Source organism: Apodemus sylvaticus, chromosome 1 (genome assembly GCF_947179515.1).
Source record: "Apodemus sylvaticus chromosome 1, mApoSyl1.1, whole genome shotgun sequence".
Classification (NCBI taxonomy): domain Eukaryota; kingdom Metazoa; phylum Chordata; class Mammalia; order Rodentia; family Muridae; genus Apodemus; species Apodemus sylvaticus.
The window spans coordinates 189,641,565-189,664,465 of NC_067472.1; the positions used below are offsets into that span (position 1 = coordinate 189,641,565).

Sequence of the window (22,901 nt, forward strand, 5' to 3'; positions counted from 1 at the left end):
ACCAAAACTGAGGGTGGGCTTCTGTTCAGGGGCATGCTCATGAGGAGGGAGTTGCAGTCTGTCTCATAGAACCCTGTCATGTGAGTTTGCAAACTTACCAAGTTCACAGCATCCTCAGTCAGGGGGCCTGCCTGAGCCAAGTTCACAGTGGTCCTGGGGCTTAATTGATTTACTTACTTATTTGAGAAAGGATCTCACTATATATTAATAGCTTTGTCTGACGTGGAACTCCATAGGGAGAGCAGGCCGAGGTTGAAGTTGTGAGCATCCTGCTTTGGCTTCACCTGGCTTCTGCTGGAATCACAGGGGTGAGCTGCTATGTCATCCCTTCCCCACACCCCTTGTGTGATCCCAATGACTTCCTTTGTTGATTTCTCCACAGGGTTTCTCTGTGAGGCCTGGCATCCCTTGAACTATCTCCATAAAGCAGAGAGGCACTGAGCTCAGCCACCCAACAGCCTTGGCCTCTCCAGGGCTGAGGTGGAAGGTGTGGCCGCCACAGCCAGGTCTGTGGTCCTGAATGAGCTGTACTAAGTGCATGCCCACCCCACCCACAGATCTTTGCTGTGCAGTCTTGTTGAGTCCCTCTGCCTCAGCCTCTGAGGTTTATTGGTCATCAGCTGTGTGTGCCTGTAGCTGCCTGTGGGCATGGGCGTGTGAGTGCAGTGCCCTCACAGCTCAAGAACAGGGGACTGGAGCCTCTAGACCAGGGCTGTGCATGGCTGTAACCATCTAACCTGGGTGCTAGGAACCAGCAAGAGCAGGGTGTAGTTGTGACTGTGCAGCTGTCTCTCCAGCCACCACATGGTTCACAGACGGGGTCTGTTCCTTGGTTTGTTGTGCACCATGGATTTCCCCTGCATCCTGATGTGACATCTGTAGGAAATTCTGTTTAGTTGGGTGTGGTGGCACATACCTATATGCCCAGGAAGAGATGCCAAGGCAGGCTGTGTGGGAGATGAGGTGGCTTGTGAAAGGCGGCTCTGAGAGGTACCAGCTGTGACCCCAGTGCTGAGGTGCTGTTCTCTGTAATCTCTGCCCTCTTCTTCTGCTCATGATGTGAACTCCTGGTGGACGTTTTGATTACTGCATAACATTACAATGATGGAGCAATGGCTCATGGGATAGTACATCTGAAGCCAGTCTGGCCAGGGCTACAGTGGAGGACACGGCTCCAGCAGGCCTTGTTCCTCTCTTCTGTTCCCCCTGCCTTGCTAAAAACTCTTAGATTACACTCCTAAAGCAAGCTGCTAAGGCCTAGTCCCTTATTTATCTCCTTCCTCCTCCTGAGGCTGACTACCAAGATCTGGATATTCAATTATTGAAATCCAGCACTCAAATGTCCCGATGGCTCACGCAACTAATACACCCAATTAAAATTAAGTGCCTCATCCTAACATGAGGTTTCCCCTTTTAGCTGTATGAACTGCCATTTTCCTATGTGCCACATTTGTCTTCTCTCTATCCAAAGGCAGCCCTTAGTCTTCTAGGATAAATACCCCTTCCCTTCTTCTAGGCATAAATTTTTCTCAACCTGCTTTAATAAGCATTGAATCTTCCCTCTAACCCACCAGAGGTAGTGAGAAAAAGTTATTAGGATGCAGGGAGGCAGACCTGTTTAGAAATAGTTCGTCCGGGGGCAAGTCCAATCTTAATTTTCATGATATCAGCAGTCCAGATCAGTAGCAAACACCAAATACAAATCAGTAGCTGCAGTCCAGTCCTCTCAGCTCACACCACATAGGAACCAGCAAGGGCAGTTCCAGAAGACACATTAAGACGCGCCAAATGGCCACAGGAAAGGTGCGAAAAGCTGCAGAAACCTCCCAAATTCTTTGACTAGTTTCTCTCTGTGACATCACCACAAGCAGGGCTCAGCAAGGCAGTGTAAGGCAAACCAATACATGTGTGTAGTCCATGAAGAACAGGGAGGCGGAGCAAAGCAAACCAATGCCTGAGCTCCCCTTGTCTGTGGGGTCATATTCATATTCCCTCTGAACATCATGCTTCCTGTCACATGTTTGCTATGGCAAAACAACTTCCACAGGATCTTCTTCAGGAAAACATTCCTTCATGTGTCTGCTTTAGCAAGACATTCTGTGTGCCCTGTCGGGAAGTGTGTGCCTGCTTCTGTGAAGCAGGGTACAAAGTGTGCCTGTCAGGCAGAGTCAAAACTGTTGAGGGCTTACTGGCCTCGCAGGATGTGTTGTGGACAGGCAGATTTCCAGGCCTGCATAGAACAGTAGGAGGAGATGTGACTGAGGCTCAAGGCAAGGGGCTGAACATGCTGTTGACCCTGGTGGAAGGAACAGGGAGGACTCTAGAGGGAGGCTTCTGGGGAACAGATGACCCGTGTCAACGTCAGCAGGTTTTTCGGCTAGTTTGTTGGTTTTGCTTCCCACAGCATTGCGGCATATAAAGAAGCTGTGCTTATTAACCTTGAGGCTGCAGTCCTCCCAAATCTATTTCTTGCCTCTGTGTCTTCTCTCTGCCTTTCCTTCCTTCAATCCTCGCTCTCACTTCAGAGCCAGACTGGCTCTAGCACAATGCTCAGCAAACCATCATTCAACATAACTGACTTTCCGGAGACACAAGAGGCTTCTACTTCCCCACCTCACTGGCCTCTTCTCCCATCTCCTGTCTCTGGGCCTTAGCCCTCCCTGCACTCTGTGCCTCTGGGGCAAAAAAACCACATCCTACCTCAGGCTAACACAGACCTCCCCTTTTTCTCTCCTTAAAAACTAGACCTGAACAACATTTGCTGCTATGCACCCATCTGAGTCAGAAAGCAGTCAGTTTCATTTTTGCTCCCTGCTCAATGAAGGATCTCTGAGCAAATGGGTGTTGGGGTGTGGTTTGTGCCTAATCCCAGGTCTGGAATGGAACGCCCACTGTGTGGAAGGTCTCTCTTAGTGTCTTCTCTATGGCGAACATTTATCTGGGCAAAGACAGTGGTCGACTAGTGTGGCAACATTGTCTTTGGGCAGCACATAAAAATGGGCAACGCCAGGGCACTAATGCAGCTTTGGGGCTGTGATGCGCGGTGTGTTTCCAGAGAATATTAACTGAGTGGGGACAACTCACCCTGAATGTGGGCAGGCACCATCTCATGCCTGGGACCCACATTCCAATCTCTCCATTGTGGATCCAATGACAATGCCTTGGCTTCACGCCCCTCCCCACACACACACCTGGTGCTGCGCCCCCTGTCCCAGTCAGCTTTTATCCCACCAGGGGATCTTCCCTCCACTCACCTGCGCTCTTCTGGGTTCCATCATGGCAGTGAAAACATTAATTAATCCCCTGAGGAGGACATGTATGCACATGGATACTTGTGCATCTCCAGAGTCGCTCTTCCTGACATGCCACATCTCAGCACTGAGGTGTCAGGTCCCTGGGGACTGCCTTACTACTTTCTAACAGGACAGTGAGATTGGAACACGAGCTGCCTGCTCCTTCCCCACAGAGCCACCTGCAGGCAGGGGCAAATTTCAGCCCAGAATGAAAACTCTCAAAGCTGTGTGAAGTCAGTCAGTCAGCTGTTCACTGTGGGTCATGGGCAATGGCCCCTCCTTCCAGCCTGATGCTCTCAGGTCAATCTCCCAGAAGCTGCACTGTGGATGGAGAACCAAATCCACACACACAGAAGCGGAGGGGCGCAGCCTCCTGCCCTCCTAGGTCACTGTGTGTCCCAGGGCTTCATGCTGCAGTTCCAAGAGGGCTCTGGGAGGTCACAGGTTGGGAAGGAGCCTGGGAGTGACACGTGTCCTCGGAGTTTCCTCCAAGGTGGAAACTTTTCATCCTAGGAAGGAACCTCCAGGAAGCTAAATAGCTTCAGAAAGTCCCTGGAACCAACCAGATTCACTCTATGCCTCTATGTCTGGGAACACAATAAAGGCTGCAAAGAACACTCTCAGACAAGCCAAGCTGCAAGGGGGACTCTGACACCTGACCAGATGTCTGAATATGCAGAACCCATGCGAGCTGCCTGCAAGAGCTTTACAGCAACCGAGGCACCCGGAAAAGGCGCCCTCAAGCTCCCTGACCAGCCTCCATGCTGTGTAGGGGCTCCAGGTTCCCAGGTGTGTGAGCTGTCACTCATGCTGGGGCAAGCTTTGGGGAAGCAGCTGCCTTTGGGTGGCTGCTGCTCCTGTAAGTCACCCCTCAGCCTTGCATATTCCTGGAAGTAACTCCACTATAACCTCATGGTTCACCAAATTGGGCTTTGGCGGTATTCATACATTGCACTATCAAGGAATCCCAGTGTGGGGTGAGTAGATGTTAGTGTTGAGTGCCCATGAAGAGTTTGGTCACACAGCAGGCCTTGGCGCTAGCCTCGCTGTGGATCCCACTGCGTGTCCTGGTCTCCTCACGTAGAGAAACCCAGGATTTGGTAAACAACAGCAACTTTATTTTTCCACATGTGTGGTCAGTGCGTGGCTGTCTGCTCTGGAGCCGGGTGAGTCCAGTGGCTCCCATATCTAAGCAGGAGGAGGCCGAGGTGTGTGGCTGAGGGATGAGGCCCGACAGCGCAGGGACAGCGCCCAGTCTCAGGTCTTTGGGTTATGAAGTCAGAGGAGGGCTGGGTATGAGACTGACAGAGAAATGGGCTCAGCAAAGAGGACAGATCTCTGCAAACAACGGGCTGAGAAGAGGGCTGAGCCCAAACATCCAGGCCAGGAGGGAGCTCAGGACGAGCACATGTGAGAATGAATTGCTGCTCATTGGCTCAAGGGTTTCTTTTACATCGATGATCCCAATTGTACTTTGGTTGCTCAGTAAGAATTGGTAAGATGAGTTCAGGCACCCAACAATGTCAACATAGGTACTGAGGCTACCTAGAAGATAAAGATCAAGTCAGGGCCAAGGGACAGGAGGCATAGTTCAGGAAAGCTTTCTAAAGATTCATACCCAAGAGCTCAGGCTCCAGCCCTCCCCCAGTAGACCCAGGAGTCTCAGTGCAGGTGCAGGGCTCCGCCCTCACACCCAGGGTTATACTCTCCAGCCACACTCCCTCTGCAACAGCAGTCCAGGCCTCTGCACACCTGCCTCAGAGCCAGGAGTCCTCACCCCTCCTCCTGAGCCTCTGGAGTCATGGCCACAGTCTCCCTCATCCTGGGGATGCAGCCTTCACCCCTTACCTCCATGGAGGGCCAAGGAACCGGCATAGCATTTAGTGTCCTTAGGGCAGAAGACAAGCTTTGCTGAGAGATTGCAAGAACCCTTAAAATCCAAGCAGGCAGGACACTGGATGGATCCTGGCTCCTTGTGGCCTGAGGAGAGAGAAGGAGGGGCTGCAAGGCAGGCTCTCAGCTGCAGCCACAAGCTGTTGCCTCAAGTGCTAAGTACCAGGGTCCCATACCTGAAAGTGACAGGGAATCAAGAAGGACACTGGTGCTGTTCGCCCTGTTGCACCCATTAGTGTCACAGAAGTGGACGTAAGAGGCAGCTACGATTCCAGGTCCAGTGGAATACACCTTGACATCTCTGCTCTTACCAGCAACCTTGCTGATGCCTTTGCTCCCCATTATGACAGATTTTTCACCTAGAGGCATACAAGAGTGAAATCAAGGCATAGAAGGAAAAGATGGTGAGAACTGAACTGGATGCCCTGTTCTTCGGTCCCTTGAGGCTCCCTCTCAGGCACAGTACAATCCCCAGGGACAACAGGGCAGATGATGGTCTCAGTCTGCCACAGACTGAAGTCCAAACCTGGCTCCCTCTGCTCTGCCCCTTGCAGACCCCGTTCCCAGGCCCCTGCACACACTGAGCACTGCGCCAGGCTGCAGCCTCACCCCGCTCAGCATCTCTTCTGCCCTGCTGGGTTCCCTCTACACTCTGCCCTTCACACCACACTTGGCTCCCTGGGCTCTGCTGCCCTCTCCTTCCCACTTCCCTGTAGAGCTGCAGGAGGACTCGGGCTTAGCAGAGCCCAGCACAGGCATCCTCCCTCCCTCCTTCTTTCCCTCCCCCTATCCCTCCTCCTGTCCTTCCCCCTCTCCCTCCTGCTCTCTCTCCCCCCTCCCTCCTCCTCTCCCTCCCCCTCTCCCTCCTGCTCTTTCTCCCCCTCTCCCTCCCCCTCTCCCTCCTCCTCTCCCTCCTTCTTTCCTCCTCCTCTCCCTCCCCCTCTCCCTCCCTCCCTATTGCTTCATTCTTCCTGGGCCCTGAGTCTCCTCTAGTCCAGGCTGCTCCTTAACTCCCTGTGCTGCTGCAGATGAGGTTGGCTGTCTCCACCCACAGCCCCATGCTGGCATTACAGGCACACAGCACCACACCCACTTCATGTGGTACAAGGGTTCAAGCCCAGGGTTCCTCTCTTAACTAGCATAGGTCTTCCTTATACACCCTCATCACAGCTCAGCAGAACAAGGCACAGAGACAGGAGAGCCCAGGCTCTTGCGGGGAGCTGGAAATTCTTGAGGGAATAGAATCCAAGGCAGGATGGGACCTGGTCCAGTGTGGAAGTGTGTCCCTTCAGCTCAGACTACGCACCTATGTCTATAAGCAGGAGTGTCTCCTGACACATGAGTGTGTTACCATGCATAATTGCAGTCGTGTCTACCCTCCATTCAACTGCTTCCTTGGTGAAGTTTTTGCCAAACTTCATCATGGATCCATCCTGACAGGTCAGAGTGTCTGTGGAGAGGAAAATCCAGGGTTTGTGAGAGTCAAGGAGGCCACCATGCCTGCCCCTGCAGCTTCTGGCTAAGGGAGGCCATTGAATTCTGAATCACACTCTGGGATCACACAGCATGGCTGTGACATCCCTGTCTTGCATTAAGGTGGGACTCAGAACTCATCCTTCCAGCACTCCCACATTCTCGGTGGCTCACAGTGGGGGGGGGGGGCTGTACTTGAACTCATTTCTGAGCTGCCCTCCTCCTGCAAACCTGCATTCTCTGCTCCACCCCACCCACATCCTCCCCACCTTGCTCAAAGGTGGCTCCTTCCCCCAGCTGCTCCAGCTGCAGCTCTGCCCCCATTCTCATCCATTCTTTCTCTGCAGCCCGTGTCGCAGTCCCCAGGAAACCCCGTGACTGTCTCTGCAAATCCCCGCCTCTAATGCCTCCAGCCAGCCAAGATGACACAAGGCCTTTCCCTGCCTGTCCTGGGTCTCTCTGTTCCCCCCTTCACTTGTCTCCTGTTGTATTTCACTTGTCCCCTGCTGTATTTACCCCCCCCCCAGCACCCATGGGTCCTCTTAAAGGGTTAGGTAATAAGGTCACGCCCACGAGAAATTCTGAGAATCCACAAATTTTTGGTAGGGCCCCATGTTTCCTAGAATAACATTCTGACCTTAATGGGCTATAGACATGCCTCAGTGCTTGGGGCACTAACTGCTTTTCCAAGAGATGAGTTGATTCCCAAAAAGTATTAGCATCTAGTCTCCTGCAGCACAGACACACACACACACACACACTCACAGATACATACAGACACAAGTACACAGATACATACACACCCACACTCACACTCATACATAATTAAAAATAACAGCGATACATCTAAACACTCTGAGTTCCTAGAATGGCCGCCAGGCTCCTGCGTGACTCGGCCTTCCTGTGTCTTCATGTCCATGTCCCCTCTTCGTCCCTGTGCCCTGTAGAGTCCCACAGGGGAGGGGGTGTCACACAGGGTCTGGGAAGGAAAGGAGGATGAGACACAGTCTAGTGTGACAGAACTACTCAGGGGAAGGCACAATGTGGTGGGCAGCCAGGATTGAGGATGGGCGTGGGCAGGGCGCTGGTCTCCAACAGCAGGTAGGAGAGCTAGGTGTGGCCAGACAGGAGGCCCTGCTCCCAGGTCTCAATTGGTTTCTCCTCCAGTCTGTGAAGAGACACTCAGTGAAATGCAGAGCGTTCTGACAGTCAGATGATGGCTGACGTCTGTTCTTCATCCTCACCTGAGCAGGGGGAGAAGCCCAGCAGAGAGAGGAGCAGGACATACTGGATGCGGCAGGCTCCCATGGCTTCTCTGAGGCTGCGAAGAGCTGACCAGGACCTGGGAACTGACGGTGGAGAGGAGAGAATTGAACCAGGCAGAGAGGGGCGAATCCTTGTTGTCCAGCAGGGACAGTCCTAGGGGACCTGAGACAATGGGCCCAGGGGACCTGTGCTTCAAGCCTCGGTCAGGACCCCAGAGCCAAGCAGGACCTTCTCAAAGCTCAGCACCTCGGTCCTCAGGACCCAGCCCCTCCACACCCACAGCTGCAATTCTGAGGGTTTGTCTGTCCTCGGAATGCGGCTTTTGGGTTCCATTCTCGCGGCCCCAAGTCCCAGGACCCAGGATTCTGGTCGCCCAGCGTCCTTCTGCACGACTCGGACCCCAGCCCTCAGCCCCGGGCCATGGAGGGGTGCAAACCCCGGCCTCCTCCTTCATCGTGGGCGATGATCCAGACCCCAGATGCTTCCCTCAGACGCCAAGTCCGGGACTGAGCATCGTCCACGACCCGGGAGCGAACCACGGAAGAGCAAAGCCTCCTCCGTCGGACCACGCTGCCAGCCCGAGTTCTCCCTCGGAACCGAGACTTCGGAACCTGCTTCTCCTTCATCAATCGCTGGCGTCCATCCACACCCCAGCCCTCGTCTCTCACACTCAGGACCCATGCCCACCCAGCCCTGTTCGCCCTTCTCCCTCCATTCACCTGCCCCTCCTCACAGGCTTCTCTCTTCGGGGCTCGGGATCTGGTCTCGCACTGCTTCGTTTCCTTTCAAGCGGCAAAATTCTTTTTGGCTTCAGAATGTCAGTCTTCGAAGGCGCTTACAGTTGTGCTCTGACCGGGTAACCTCTCTGGGCATGCGCACTTCTCCTCGGGCTGCCGATAGTGACAGCTTCAGTCAGACAAGACCCTCGAAGTCCCATTGGTTAACGAGTATTCATCTCAAGTCTTGATTGGATAAACCTGAGACCCGCTGCATCCCATTGGTCCCCAGTGAAGCCAATAACTGGCTGCGTCAGAAGGCGCGCATGCGCACTACGTGCGTGCATATTCAGCAATGGTCAGTGGCGGTTGCCCCTGAGGTCATCCTCCAATAGCAGGGTCACGTGGTATCTAGGAGGGCTCTGAGAGGAACGCCCTTTGCCCTGTCACTGGAGATGCTTCTAAATTGTACAAATGGGCGGGGAGCAGGTGACGGCACAGATTGCCACCACAGAGATTCACCCTCCTCGGTCCCGGGAAGACGACCATTCAGATTAGACACAGATGTCAATTCTTTTATTACATTTAATTTAGTGTGCTCGTGTGTTGATGCACATGTGTCAAGGGTCACGTGACAGAGGACATTTTGGGGAGTGAGTTTTTCCCTTCTACCTTTCAGATCCCAGGAATCTAAATCAGGATGTCGGGTTTGGCAATAGGATACCCTTATACTCTGATTCACCTTGCTGGCTCTTAGTTCTTTTGTTCAAAACTAATATTTATTATATTGACAGTAGTTTCCTTGCCAAGCGTTCCTGAGTTCATACAGTGAGCTTCACTCGTGTAGTCGCCGAGCAGTTTGCAGTTGCTGCTGTTAAAATGGCTTCGCCTGTCAAAACAGCAACACCTCCTTCTGCCCGTAGCTGCCAACAGGTATAAAAATAGGAGCTCTCTGTGATGCTATCACCTTCCTTTCTACTTCAGCCTATTGTCTTCAAGATATACCACCACAGGAGCTGCCCCTAAAAAACTCTCCACCGTGGCAACACCTCCTCTCCAGCCTAACCGAGCACCTCAGCAGTGATGGCACTTCAGCCAAAGCCAGCTGTGCAAAGGTCTCCACGTCTGACCCATGGGCCTGATGCAGGGAAAGGGGGGTGAAAAAAGCCACCAGTCCCTGAGCTCCCCTAAACTCAGAACTTGAAATCCAACCCACCCTCACTCTGGAAATCTCTGCTCTGAAAAACTCCGCCCCCGAAGAAATCCTATATAAGCCCTTCTTCCCTTTATTCAATTCCCCGATGTCCACTTACAGAAGCAGAAGCAGCCATGCATGGATTCACCTCTCCATGCCCTGACCTTCCAATAAATCTCTCTTATGAGATTTGCTACCTGGTGTGACTCTAAAGTGGGAACTTCAAGGGTTCCTTGGAGAGTCCGTTGTACTGGATGGTGTTTTGCTGAGAGAAGGCATGTGCTGAGGAAAGTCATGTGGAGGACAAGTGATGTTTGTAGCATGTAAATAGGACTCTATGGAGTGATGGAGAGGGACCTAGGCTTGCTTACAGAGCTAGCTGCGCAATGCTTGCAGGTCTCCAGTCTTCTCTGATCTTTGCTTCCCTGAGGGAGGCACAGCTGAGAACTTCTCCTGGCGTTCCTCCTGGTCCCTCCTGCCGACTTTAGCCAATGCTGAGGCCTGGCTGTCTCTGTGAGGCCACATCATCATTACTGCTGACTCGTGTTCACTATCCTGACTCTACTAAACTGGACTGTTGGTGTATCCATGAGGTGTTTGCACGTGGATCGAGGTGCTGCTGCCTGCTTACCTGTGAACTGAACTGTTTTATTTCCAGACAACCCAGATGGGAGTTGCTCCAAAGGACCTTTCTAAACAGGTCCATTTCCCTGGGTGTTGGGCTACAAGGGAGGTTAAAGAGTTTAAGAACTGTTATTAAAAGTGAGGTTTAAAGGAATTAAAGTCACATGACTCTTCCATCGGAAGCAGCTGCTGCAAGTAATGAAGAGAAGGAGGCGGAAGTAAAGACGCGGGCCAGTGGCTGGTGGGGCAGCAGTAAGTCGGAAGCCAGTCTGGCCAGCTCTGCAGTGGAGACGCGGCTAACACAGCTCCAGCAGGCCTTGTTCCTCTCTCCTGTTCCCTCCGCCTTGCTAAAAACTCAAGATTACATTCCTAAAGCAAGCTGCTAAGGCCTAGTCCCTTATTTATCTACTTCCTCCTCCTGAGGCTGACTACCAAGATCCAGATAGTCGATTATTGAAATCCAGCACTCAGAGTCCCGATGGCTCACCTAACTAACATGCCCAATTAAAATTAAGTGCCTCATCCTAACATGGGGTTTCCTCTTTTAGCTCTATGAGCTGCCATTTTCCTATGTGCCACATCTGTCTCCCCTCGATCCAAAGGCAGCCCTTGGACCTCTGGGACAAATACCCCCTTTCCTCTTCCTCCATCTCCTGTCTCTGCGCCTTATCCCTACCCTCTGTGCCTCTGGGGCAAATAGACTCCCATGTCCTACCCCATGCTAACACAGATCACCATTTTTTTTTTCTCTTCTTAAAAATGATACCTCCCCACTTGGATTGGCAAGTCAGTACAGCTCTCCCCAGCACCAGGTCGGGTTCTTCTGGTGTCACAGCCGTGAAGAAGGTGGTTCAGCAGCTGCAGCTGGAGGCTGGGACCAACCATGTGAAGGTTTCCTTGGCAGCTGCAGATTTGAAACACATCTGCCTGTAGAATGTGCATCTGGAGGGTCTAACAGTACAAATTGCATAGACCGCAGGAACTCCGCTCCATTCTGTAGGCACACAGCTCAAGGCTCCTCAAAACACTTTTCATGAACGGTGGGTATTTAAGAGAACTGCACTTGGTCTGTACAAAAGCTTCTCTTTAGCATGTGTAATAATACACAGTCCTCTCCTTGTCAGTCCTTAAAGTCTACCTCTCTGAATCTTCATGGATTTCTGTTTCACAAGATTTAACTAGTTTATATACACTCGCTGTAACGTACAATAAAACAGCATACAAAAAAATTATACCTCAATGTCATTGCTGCTGTCTTTCTGCCTGAGTCAGAAAGCAGACATTTTCATTTTTCCTCCCTGCTCAATGAAGGATCTCTGAGCAAATGGGTGTTGGGGTGTGGTTTGTGCCTAATCCCGGGTCTGGGATGGAACGCCCACTGTGTTGAAGGTCTCTCAGTGTCTTCTCTATGGCGAACATTTATCTGGGCAAAGACAGTGGTCGACTAGTGTGGCAACATTGTCTTTGGGCAGCACATAAAAATGGGCAACGCCAGGGCACTAATGCAGCTTTGGGGCTGTGATGCGCGGTGTGTTTCCAGAGAATATTAACTGAGTGGGACAACTCACCCTGAATGTGGGCAGGCACCATCTCATGCCTGGGACCCACATTCCAATCTCTCCATTGTGGATCCAATGACAATGCCTTGGCTTCATGCCCCTCCCCCCACACCTGTGCTGCGCCCCCTGCCCCAATCAGCTTTTATCTCACCAGGGGATCTTCCCTCCACTCACATGCGCTCTTCTGGGTTCCATCATGGCAGTGAAAACATTAATTAATCCCCTGAGGAGGACGTGGATGCACATGGATACTGAGGTGTCAGGTCTATGTTTTAGGATCCAAGAATCACTGAAGGAAGACTCCATACTCAAACAGCATGCAATGGCAAAGAACATTTATTTTGCAGAAATTTTGCGGGGGCGGGGGGAGTGTCAACCATTCATCTAAATGATGTTGAGTGTGGGTGCACATAAGCCCCTTTTATGCAGGGCTAGGGGAATTTTTCCAGAAGGATTAGATAACCTCTAATTGATTGGTAGGGGGCAAAGCAATGATATTAGTACAATTCTGATTGATTGCTAAGTTAGTTTCATTACATTTGGTGAGGCCTTTAAGAGTTTCAGAGACCAGCTCTTTCCTGGCCTTGTCTTTTCCTCTGTCCAGGTATCTCAGGAGCTGACTCTGACCCAGACACATCCCCCTTAGCCAGGGTCATCACTGATCAACCGCTTACTGTCACTGACTTCTTTTGAGATGCTCACTTTGCCTCCTGGGGAACTGGAAATTTTTATTCCCAAGCTTTTTGGACCTCTCATCGAATGTCTCCATCCCCCTTTTCCCGAGGTCTGAATCGCTGGCCAGGGGGCACACGGGAGCCAAGAGCCATGAGCTTCCATGATTGTAGGCCTTTTGGGCCTAGCATCTCAGCTGTAAGGCGGGACAGTGGACGCCATAATTTTCTTCTGTAACTGCTTCCTGCTGACATTAGGACTTTGGCAAGGGGGTCCAGGAAGGCTGAAATGTTAGGCAATGGGGCATTTACCAGAAGCAGAGGATTAGGTAACCTAACCAGCTGAGAGACAGGGAACTGCCGCATCCATTGAACTGATCTATATATCTATCTTTCTTTCACCCAGGTCAGAGCGCAGCAGCATCATAGCTGATCCTTGGATGGAGTCTGTCAGCCAAGGGAAGATCTGCTGAGGCAAATGCACACCAGAGACAACGTTAAAATTATCTAGTAGTCGGGGAAGGTGAAGAACCTCAAGAACAAGGGGAAATCTCATTTTCAAGAACAGGCAGGTTTACTCATCTGAAGTCCATTTGACCGGAAGCTTATCTGAACATACATACATACATACATACATACATACATACATACATACATAAATAAATAAATAAATGGTAGTTGGCAGGTTTGGGTTAAAAGGCATAAAACCTTTTTTTTTAGGCCAGAGGGTTAGAGATACAGACTGAGCACAGATGTTTTTAACATGATGAGAAGCACCTTTAAGTATATATTCAGAATACAACCAAAGGGAATTTAAAACTGTGAGCTAGTGATTCAACTGTAAACAGCCGGTGCTCCATTAGTTTATTACAATCTCATCAATCGATGCTTAAATTTGGAACTTTTGAAATCTTAGTACAATAATAGCATGAGGGTAAATATGAAATATTCCCCCTTTCTATATACCTTAAATCATTCCTTATATTTTTATGACTTGCATTAATATACCTTAAAATGCCTTAGACCCTCTAATTTTTATAACTTGCAATTGCCAACCTTAAAACGGCTTCCATCGGAAATAATTTTTCTATCATCCAAGTTTTCTGTTTTTTCCTTTATGTCCTCTAACCCTTATCATCTGCATTATTAACTTCAACCATTTTCCTAGACCTTTAAATATTTTTAGAAGCTTTTATAACCTTAGACCTTATATAAACTTTTAATCTAATCTTTTGTCCGTGAGACACGGGCAGCTAATTATCGAGGGCAGGCCCTTCATATGGAGCCTGTGACCAAGGCAAACCTGCCTGCCTTTTCATGAGAGACCCGGTGGTGCCATCTAACTAACCAATTGACTAATGAACAAACACAGTGGTGAATTACCTTGAGGTAAGGAGCTGGTTGCCTGTTGTCCGGCTGTTAAGCTACAGTTCGCTTAGGCGTTGTTGTGATCAGAGATCTGGGAAGGATGGCATGTAATCTAGATGTCTGATGTGTCAATTAAAGCGACAGATTTTCCCATTTCCCAGATGGCTGTCCCACTAGGTTCCTGTGATGCAGATGGTTTCTTTAAGGGCACAGGTCCCAGGGTCAGATCAATCTTCAGCTGCCAGGCTTGGCAAATCCTAGAGCCCCGTCTGAGGAGGAGGAACTTGGGCTCTTCTTGTCTTATCCAACATGAAGCAATCACTTCTCTGGCTGTCCTGTTTGTTTGCAGTTCAGATTAGGCCCTGGCAGCAGGTGAAGCATTGAGACAGTTTCACCCAGTGGTTAGCACACCACAGTCCGGGTGGTGTCCTCTGTTGTTGCGCCCTTCTCTTCTTGGAGACCTTGGGGGATTGTTGTCAAAATTTGGGAGTCTCTTTCATGGTAAACATGTTAAATGCCATCCATACTCAGCAGATCTGTCTGGTTTAAGGGATAGTGCCTGCTTGCATATGTGAGTTAGACAACCTTTGTTCTTAGTTACCTGCCTCAAATTGGACTTTAGGAACATGACAGGTGAAGCTTCATCTTGAAATTAACTGCACCGGTACTTAGCATGACTTTAAATACATTTCTGAACATAGTAAAGGATATGATAGTTCATACAGTTATTGACTATCAACTGGTATTTCTTTTTTTTCAAAAAAAGATTTTATTTATTTCATGTATATAAGTGCACTGTAGCTGTCTTCGTACACCCTAGAAGAGGGCATCAGATTCCATTACAGATGGTTGTGAGCCTCTGTGTGGTGGCTGCAATTTGAACTCAGGACCTCCAGAAGAGCAGGCAGTGTTCTTAACCGCTGAGCCATTTCTCCAGTCCTGCAACTGGTATTTCTTAATTATAGTAGATTTTATGAGATTAGAACTGTTATAGTAGCCTTAAAACTTACAGTTTTGGGTTGAAGCTGTCCAAGCATCGAAATAAAACGTTTTTAACTTATAAACATGGTTCATAAAGAGATTGGGGATTTTTCTGACCTTGGCTGAGAGCGCTTACCAGTTCAGCTCTCGACTGAAAGGAGAGGGTGGCTGGAGCCTCACCGAACTCAGGCAGACGAACGGAAAGGGAGGGGCGTGGATTCCAAGAACCAATGATTCTTCATCTTTCTAATGTTTCAACCCTTCAAGATGTTTTTTAAATTAACAAAATTTTTAATTTTATAATCTATTATTCATAATAAATTTATAATTTCTTAATTTATAGAGAAATATATTTGACATCATAAAAGGGAAACAAAAAAGACAAAGATACAACAGATTAAAAACAAAGCCCTCAGAAATATATTTCTAACTGGTCACATAGTGCATTAATCAATAGCTGAATTTTTTAGAAGAAAACCTTCTATTATCATATTCATCATTTTCCTCACCAGAGTCATAGCTATCATAACAGGGACTGCCTGAGCTCTTACCACCATAAGTGTCTCCCCTCCATGAGCGAATAACCTGACTGCTGGTATCCAATAAAATTTCCACCTTCATGGTACCCACCATATACCAGCAAAGATATTCCAATAAAACATTTAACAAATTTCAAAATGTCCATAGCTTTATATTTTTAATCATAATCTCTAGAAGACCGAAAAAACAATTCTCAACAGCATAAACAATTCAGTATCTATAATATCCACCTTCAGCTACCAAGGTGGGCTGCCAGCAAAAACAGAAAAGAAAAATCTCCCACATATGAACACATGAAGGTGCGTCTTCAATACCTCCCCCAAGGACTCATTTTTAAATCCTATCTTGTACAAGTCTGAATTTTAGGGCAGGAATTGCATAAAAATATTATCCCAATTCAAAAACTCTCTCCAGACACCTTGCTCAGCTCATGCCAAGTGCGGTCACCCAGAATGGCTTTCACCCTACTTGTTTTAAACCAACGTTCTGTTACCGATATTATAGATGATTAACCATATATTCTAAATTAATATTTTATAACAAGGACATAAAAATCATAGTCAATATATGTTGAAGACTGGTCAGAAATAAACACACCGTGGCCACATACATTTATTTATTTAAAACAGACAGACAGGCAGAACTTTCTTTCAGCTACAGTTTCAAGGGGGGAGCACCTTGCTTCCTGCTGAGTCCAGTTCTTGCACTCCTCGGCTGTCTCAGCAGAGCGGCTTGATGAGCCTGCGGGAAGGCTTCAGGGCAGCACCAGTTTATCAGTTGCAGTTGTCCCAATTCAGCCACTTTTGTTGTTGTTGTTGTTACAACTAAGTCAAGGAGGGAGTGGCCAGCAGGTGAAGTTTTAACCATTTTTCCCCAGGCTCAGATGTCCCACCAAAGGGGCCCAGACGTTCCACTGTGCAAGAGTTAAAAGTCAGAGGAGAGCTCCTGCGAATGATGGTGAGTTTCCTGACCGTCCAGTTACATTTAGATTCTCTGCCAGACATCTGAAGTCCTGGACGTGTAACTGGGACTAGGTCCAGCAGAGTGAAGCTGGCTGGCTGTCCCATGACGTCTCTCAAGGCAATAGGAGAGAACAAATAATCACATACACAAAATAAACCTCCAGGAGTTTGAAAAAGAAGCCCAAAGGAAGCTGAAGACAGTCTCTGCCGCTGTCGGGTGCCACCTATCAGGAATGACCCAATAACCTCCACCTAACACTGTGTGTGGTTGGAGCTCCCACTACCACTGAGAAGGGTTCATCCTGGTCCTGTCACCTTCTACCAAACCCTGGCATAGACTACTCTACATTTCCTTAGAAACTCCAGGCCAAGGGGAAGCCTCTGGTACTTCTACCCTGCCTCCAGGGGCATCCTGGATGTGCCAGCCAAAGAAATACCAAAAGAGGAGAAAAAAAAACATCACCACCACCACCACCACCAACAACAACAACAAAATACTACCCTACACTGAGCAGAGCAGGAGGCAATTCTGAGCAAGACAGGACAAGAGACAAAACACAAAGACACACAAGACAAAGGTGTGCCTCAACTCATAGATTGGTGGAGAGTCAATTGCTCTCCTATTGACTCCTATTGATATTCTCTACCATGAAGCGGAGGGGTAGTCCAGTGATCTCAGACAAGGCTCCAAATGTTAGGCTCCAGACTTAAATACTATGCAATGGCAAAGAGTGTTTATTCTGCAAAAATTACCAGCATGTAGAGGTCAAACATTCATCAAAATGACGTCAACGTGAGGGGCTTATAAGCCAGCTTTATGCAGCCTACCAGCAGACTGAGCTCTGAAAATCTTTTGAAAAAATTGGGGGAAGGATTGAAGAGCTGAAGGAAATAGGGAACCCACAGGAAGACCACCAACACAGTCAACTGACCTGGACCCTTGGGACTCCCAGAGGTTGAACCACCAAGGAAAGAGCATACAAGGGCTGAACTCACCCCTCATAAACACACACATATGAAGCATATGTGCAGCTTGGTCTTCATGTGGGTCCCCCAACAACTGAAGCAAAGGCTAACCCTGACTATGTTGCCTATAAATTCTGTTCACTAACTGGGCTGCCTTGTCCGGCCTCAGTGGGAGAGGATGGATTTTTGTCCTGCAGTGACTTGAACTGCAAACATGGGCTGGTACCTAGGAAGGACCTCTCCCTTCTCAAAGGTGAAGTACAGGGTAGAATTCTGGAGGGGCCTTGTGAGGAGGGTGACTGGGAGGAGACAGGGACTATGATCTGGACATAAAGTGAATATATAAATAAATTCATAGAAAACAATTCAAAATAGCTTCAGGAAGTCCCTGAAACCAACCAGATTCACTCTATGCCTCTATGTCTGGGAACACAATAAAGGCTGCAAAGAACACTCTCAGACAAGCCAAGCTGCAAGGGAGACTCTGACACCAGACCAGATGTCTGAACATGCAGAACCCATGCGAGCTGCCTACAAGAGCTTTACAGCAACCGAGGCACCCGGAGAGGGCGCCCTCAAGCTCCCTGACCTGCCTCCATGCTGTGCAGGGGCTCCAGGTTCCCAGGTGTGTGAGCTGTCACTCATGCTGGGGCAAGCTTTGGGGAAGCAGCTGTCTTTGGGTGGCTGCTGCTCCTGTAAGTCACCCCTCAGCCTTGCATATTCCTGGAAGTAACTCCACTATAACCTCATGGTTCACCAAGTTGGGCTTTGGTGGTATTCATACATTGCACTATCAAGGAATCCCAGTGTGGGTGAGTAGATGTTAGTGTTGAGTGCTGCCCACGAAGAGTTTGGTCACACAGCAGGCCTTGGCGCTAGCCTCGCTGTGGATCGCACTGCGTGTCCTGGTCTCCTCACGTAGAGAAACCCAGGATTTGGTAAACAACAGCAACTTTATTTTTCCACATGTGTGGTCAGTGCGTGGCTGTCTGCTCTGGAGCCGGGTGAGTCCAGTGGCTCCCATATCTAAGCAGGAGGAGGCCGAGGTGTGTGGCTGAGGGATGAGGCCCGACAGCGCAGGGACAGCGCCCAGTCTCAGGTCTTTGGGTTATGAAGTCAGAGGAGGGCTGGGTATGGGTGGCCAGGAGGGATTGAGACTGACAGAGAAATGGGCTCAGCAAAGAGGACAGATCTCTGCAAACAACGGGCTGAGAAGAGGGCTGAGCCCAAATATCCAGGCCAGGAGGGTGCTCGGGACGAGGACATGTGAGAATGAATCCACAGCCTGTAACTGAGGGATTTCCATAGCGGAGAAGATCCCAATTGAAGTTTGCTTTTTCAGTAGGTATTTGCAACGTGAGACCAGGCATCCGTCAATGCTAAAAGTACTATTGAGCTCACCTAGAAGATAAAGATCAAATCAGGAGTAAGTAAGAAAGAAACCACAGACTCAGGAGTCCAGGCTCCAGCCCTCCTGTGGACACCGGAGTCTTGGTCCAGGTCCACGATTCCTTCCTCTATCCCAGGACTCCAGCCTCCAATCATACTCCTTCTGATAGAGAAGTCAATCTAGGCACACCTCCCTCAGAGCTGGGAGTCCTCACCCCTCCTCCTGAACCCCTGGAGTCATGGCCACACCCTGGGGATGCAGTCTTCACCCCTTACCTCCCTGGAATGTCAAGTCACTAGAATAACAACGAGTGCCCTTAGGACAGAAGACAAAGTTGGAATTGTGGGTGCAGGAACCCTGAAACTGCAAGCAGACAGGACACTGGGTGGTTCCCAGCTGAGAGGAGTCTGGGGAGAGAGAAGGAGGGGCTGTAGGGCATGCTCTCAGCTGCAGACATGGGCTGTTGCCTCAGGTGCCGGGTCCCGTGTGGTCACATACCTGCAAGTGACAGGGAGTCCAGAAGGACACTGCTGCTGTTAGCTTTGTTGCAGAGATCGGTGTCACAGAAGTGGGCATAAGAGGCAGCCACGATTCCAGGCCCAGCGGAAAACACCTGGACATTTTGGGTCTTCTTTTCCCCAGGTTTGCCGCAACCTTTGCTCCCCAATATGAGAGATTTATTACCTAACGGGGTGCCAGAGGGAGAGCTCTTCAAGATGGTGAGAACTGGACTGGATGTCCTGTTCTTCAGGCCCTTGAGGCTCCCTCTCAGGCACAGTACAATCCCCAGGGACAACAGGACAGATGATGGTCTCAGTCTGCCACAGACTGAAGTCCAAACCTGGCTCCCTCTGCTCTGCCCCTTGCAGACCCCGTTCCCAGGCCCCTGCACACACTGAGCCCTGCGCCAGGCTGCAGCCTCACCCCGCTCAGCATCTCTTCTGCCCTGCTGGGTTCCCTCTACACTCTGCCCTTCACACCACACTTGGCTCCCTGGGCTCTGCTGCCCTCTCCTTCCTACTTCCCTGTAGAGCTGCAGGAGGACTCAGCTTAGCAGAGCCCAGCACAGGCATCCTCCCTCCCTCCTTCTTTCCCTCCCCCTCCCCCTTTCCCTCCTCCTCTCCCTCTTTCTTTCCTCCCCCTCTCCCTCCCTCCCTATTGCTTCATTCTTCCTGGGCCCTGAGTCTCCTCTAGTCCAGGCTGCTCCTTAACTCCCTGTGCTGCTGCAGATGAGGTTGGCTGTCTCCACCCACAGCCCCATGCTGGCATTACAGGCACACAGCACCACACCCACTTCATGTGGTACAAGGGTTCAAGCCCAGGGTTTCTCTCTTAACTAGCATAGGTCTTCCTTATACACCCTCATCACAGCTCAGCAGAACAAGGCACAGAGACAGGAGATCCCAGGCCTGTAATCAGATGGGAGAACTGCAGGGAATAGACTCAGGGCAGGGCTGGGCCTGGCTGGTGTGGGAGTGTGTTGCTCCAGCTCAGACCACGCACCTACATCTATGATCAGGAGTGTCTCCTGACAAATCTCCTCAGGTCCACCTTCCTTGTTCTCAAATGATTTCCACTCAACTGCTGTCTTAGTGAAGCCACTGCCAAGTTTCACCATGATTCCCTTGTGACAGGTCAGAGTATCTGTGGAGAGGAAAACCCAGGGTTTGTGAGAGTCAAGGAGGCCACCATGCCTGCCCCTGCAGCTTCTGGCTAAGGGAGGCCATTGAATTCTGAATCACACTCTGGGATCACACAGCATGGCTGTGACATCCCTGTCTTGCATTAAGGTGGGACTCAGAACTCATCCTTCCAGCACTCCCACAATTCTCGGTGGCTCACAGTGGGGGGAGGGGGCTGTACTTTAACTCATTTCTGAGCTGCCCTCCTCCTGCAAACCTGCATTCTCTGCTCCACCCCACCTTGCTCAAAGGTGGCTCCTTCCCCCAGCTGCTCCAGCTGCAGCTCTGCCCCCATTCTCATCCATTCTTTCTCTGCAGCCTGTGTTGCAGTCCCCAGGAAACCCTGTGACTGTCTCTGCAAATCCTGAGCTCAGTCCCCGCCTCTAATGCCTCCAGCCAGTAAAGATGACTCAAGGCCTTTGCCTGCCTGTCCTGGGTCTCTCTGTTCCCCCCTTCACTTGTCCCCTGCTGTATTTACCCCCCCCCCCAGCACCCATGGAGCCTCTTAAAGGGTTAGGTAATAAGGTCAGGCCTCTGAGAAGCCACAAGAAGGCACAAACTTCTGGTAGGTCCCCATGTTTCTTATAATAACATTCTGACCTTAATGGGCTATAGAGATGCCTCAGTGCTTGGGGCACTAACTGCTCTTCCAAGAGATGAGTTGATTCCCCAAAAGTATTAGCATCTAGTCTCCTGCAGCACATACACACACACACACATACACACACACAGAGATACATACACACACACACACACAGATACATACACACACACACACAGAGATACATACATGCCCACACCCACACCCATAAATAATTAAAAATAACAGCGATACATCTAAACACTCTGAGTTCCTAGAATGGCCGCCAGGCTCCTGCGTGACTCGGCCTTCCTGTGTCTTCATGTCCATGTCCCCTCTTCGTCCCTGTGCCCTGTAGAGTCCCACAGGGGAGGGGGTGTCACACAGGGTCTGGGAAGGAAAGGAGGATGAGACACAGTCTAGTGTGACAGAACTACTCAGGGGAAGGCGAGGAGATGAGGACACAGGCACAATGTGGTGGGCAGCCAGGATTGAGGATGGGCGTGGGCAGGGCGCTGGTCTCCAACAGCAGGTAGGAGAGCTAGGTGTGGCCAGACAGGAGGCCCTGCTCCCATGTCTCAATTGGTTTCTCCTCCAGTCTGTGAAGAGACACTCAGTGAAATGCAGAGCGTTCTGACAGTCAGATGATGGCTGACATCTGTTCTTCATCCTCACCTGAGCAGGGGGAGAAGCCCAGCAGAGAGAGGAGCAGGACATACTGGATGCGGCAGGCTCCCATGGCTTCTCTGAGGCTGCGAAGAGCTGACCAGGACCTGGGAACTGACGGTGGAGAGGAGAGAATTGAACCAGGCAGAGAGGGGCGAATCCTTGTTGTCCAGCAGGGACAGTCCTAGGGGACCTCAGACAATGGGCCCAGGGGACCTGTGCTTCAAGCCTCGGTCAGGACTCCAGAGCCAAGCAGGACCTTCTCAAAGCTCAGCACCTCGGTCCTCAGGACCCAGCCCCTCCACAACCACAGCTGCAATTCTGAGGGTTTGTCTGTCCTCGGAATGCGGCTTTTAGGTTCCATTCTCATGGCCCCAAGTCCCAGGACCCAGGATTCTAGTCGCCCAGCGTCCTTCTGCACGACTCGGACCCCAGCCCTCAGCCCCGGGCCATGGAGGGGTGCAAACCCCGGCCTCCTCCTTCATCGTGGGCGATGATCCAGACCCCAGATGCTTTCCTCAGACGCCAAGTCCAGGACTGAGCATCGTTTGAGTCCGGGGGAGCGAACCACGGAAGAGCTAAGCCCTCCTCCCTCGGATTAAGGTGTCCTGGGCCCAGTTCTCCCTCAGACTCAAGACTTCAGACCTGTTTTCCCTTCATCAAACTCAGGCGTGCAGGGGCAGCCACCTCGCTACAACTGAAGCTGGCCCTTCCTCCTCCTCCTTCCTGCTCGTCCTCACGGGCCCCTTTTTCAGGCCTGGGGGATCTGGGCTCTCACTCCCCCTTTTCCTAGCAAGCAGCAAACTCCTTCTGGCTTCAGACTATCCTCACCAGAATCTTGAGCTTTGAAGTCGCTTCCAGATGTGGTCTGAAGTAACCTCTCTGCACATGCACGACCCCTCTCAGATGGCCCAAAGTGGCAACCCCAGTACCACGAGTGTCTTGAAGTCCCATTGGTTGATGAGAACTCATTGGAAGGATTCATTGGATAAACTCAGAGAATCGCTGCATCTCATTGGTCTCCGTAGAAGCCAATTACAGAAGGCCTGAGAACACACATGCGCAGAAAATGAGTT

General features: G+C 50.4%; 2 protein-coding genes across 2 annotated transcripts; both read right to left on the reverse strand.

The window, feature by feature from the left end:
• Nucleotides 1–4,389: 4,389 nt before the first annotated feature.
• LOC127673592 (CD177 antigen-like) lies at nucleotides 4,390–8,051 on the reverse strand. The gene is made up of 5 exons (XM_052169316.1): nucleotides 7,904–8,051; nucleotides 6,493–6,636; nucleotides 5,363–5,545; nucleotides 5,142–5,273; nucleotides 4,390–4,838 (listed from the first exon to the last, which is right to left on the reverse strand). Exons 1-5 carry the CDS (start codon nucleotides 7,965–7,967, stop codon nucleotides 4,612–4,614), a joined length of 750 nt encoding a protein of 249 aa, XP_052025276.1. The 5' UTR covers nucleotides 7,968–8,051; the 3' UTR covers nucleotides 4,390–4,611.
• Nucleotides 8,052–18,441: 10,390 nt separating this feature from the next.
• On the reverse strand, nucleotides 18,442–22,053 carry LOC127673588 (CD177 antigen-like). The gene is made up of 5 exons (XM_052169301.1): nucleotides 21,835–22,053; nucleotides 20,401–20,541; nucleotides 19,396–19,581; nucleotides 19,173–19,304; nucleotides 18,442–18,908 (listed from the first exon to the last, which is right to left on the reverse strand). The coding sequence occupies exons 1-5, from the start codon at nucleotides 21,896–21,898 to the stop codon at nucleotides 18,682–18,684; spliced, it is 750 nt and encodes a 249-aa protein (XP_052025261.1). The 5' UTR covers nucleotides 21,899–22,053; the 3' UTR covers nucleotides 18,442–18,681.
• Nucleotides 22,054–22,901: the final 848 nt, after the last annotated feature.

What these genes read in the sequence shown, in the direction of transcription:
- LOC127673592 (XM_052169316.1), bottom strand. Translation starts at nt 7,967, where the DNA reads ATGGGAGCCTGCCGCATCCAGTATGTCCTGCTCCTCTCTCTGCTGGGC. An exon ending in ACTCCTGCTTATAGACATAG is followed by an intron (nt 5,546 to 6,492) that starts GTGCGTAGTCTG and finishes GTATGCCTCTAG; the next exon opens with GTGAAAAATCTGTCATAATG. An exon ending in TGATTCCCTGTCACTTTCAG is followed by an intron (nt 5,274 to 5,362) that starts GTATGGGACCCT and finishes CTCTCTCCTCAG; the next exon opens with GCCACAAGGAGCCAGGATCC.
- LOC127673588 (XM_052169301.1), bottom strand. Translation starts at nt 21,898, where the DNA reads ATGGGAGCCTGCCGCATCCAGTATGTCCTGCTCCTCTCTCTGCTGGGC. An exon ending in ACTCCTGATCATAGATGTAG is followed by an intron (nt 19,582 to 20,400) that starts GTGCGTGGTCTG and finishes GCACCCCGTTAG; the next exon opens with GTAATAAATCTCTCATATTG. An exon ending in TGACTTGACATTCCAGGGAG is followed by an intron (nt 18,909 to 19,172) that starts GTAAGGGGTGAA and finishes TTTATCTTCTAG; the next exon opens with GTGAGCTCAATAGTACTTTT.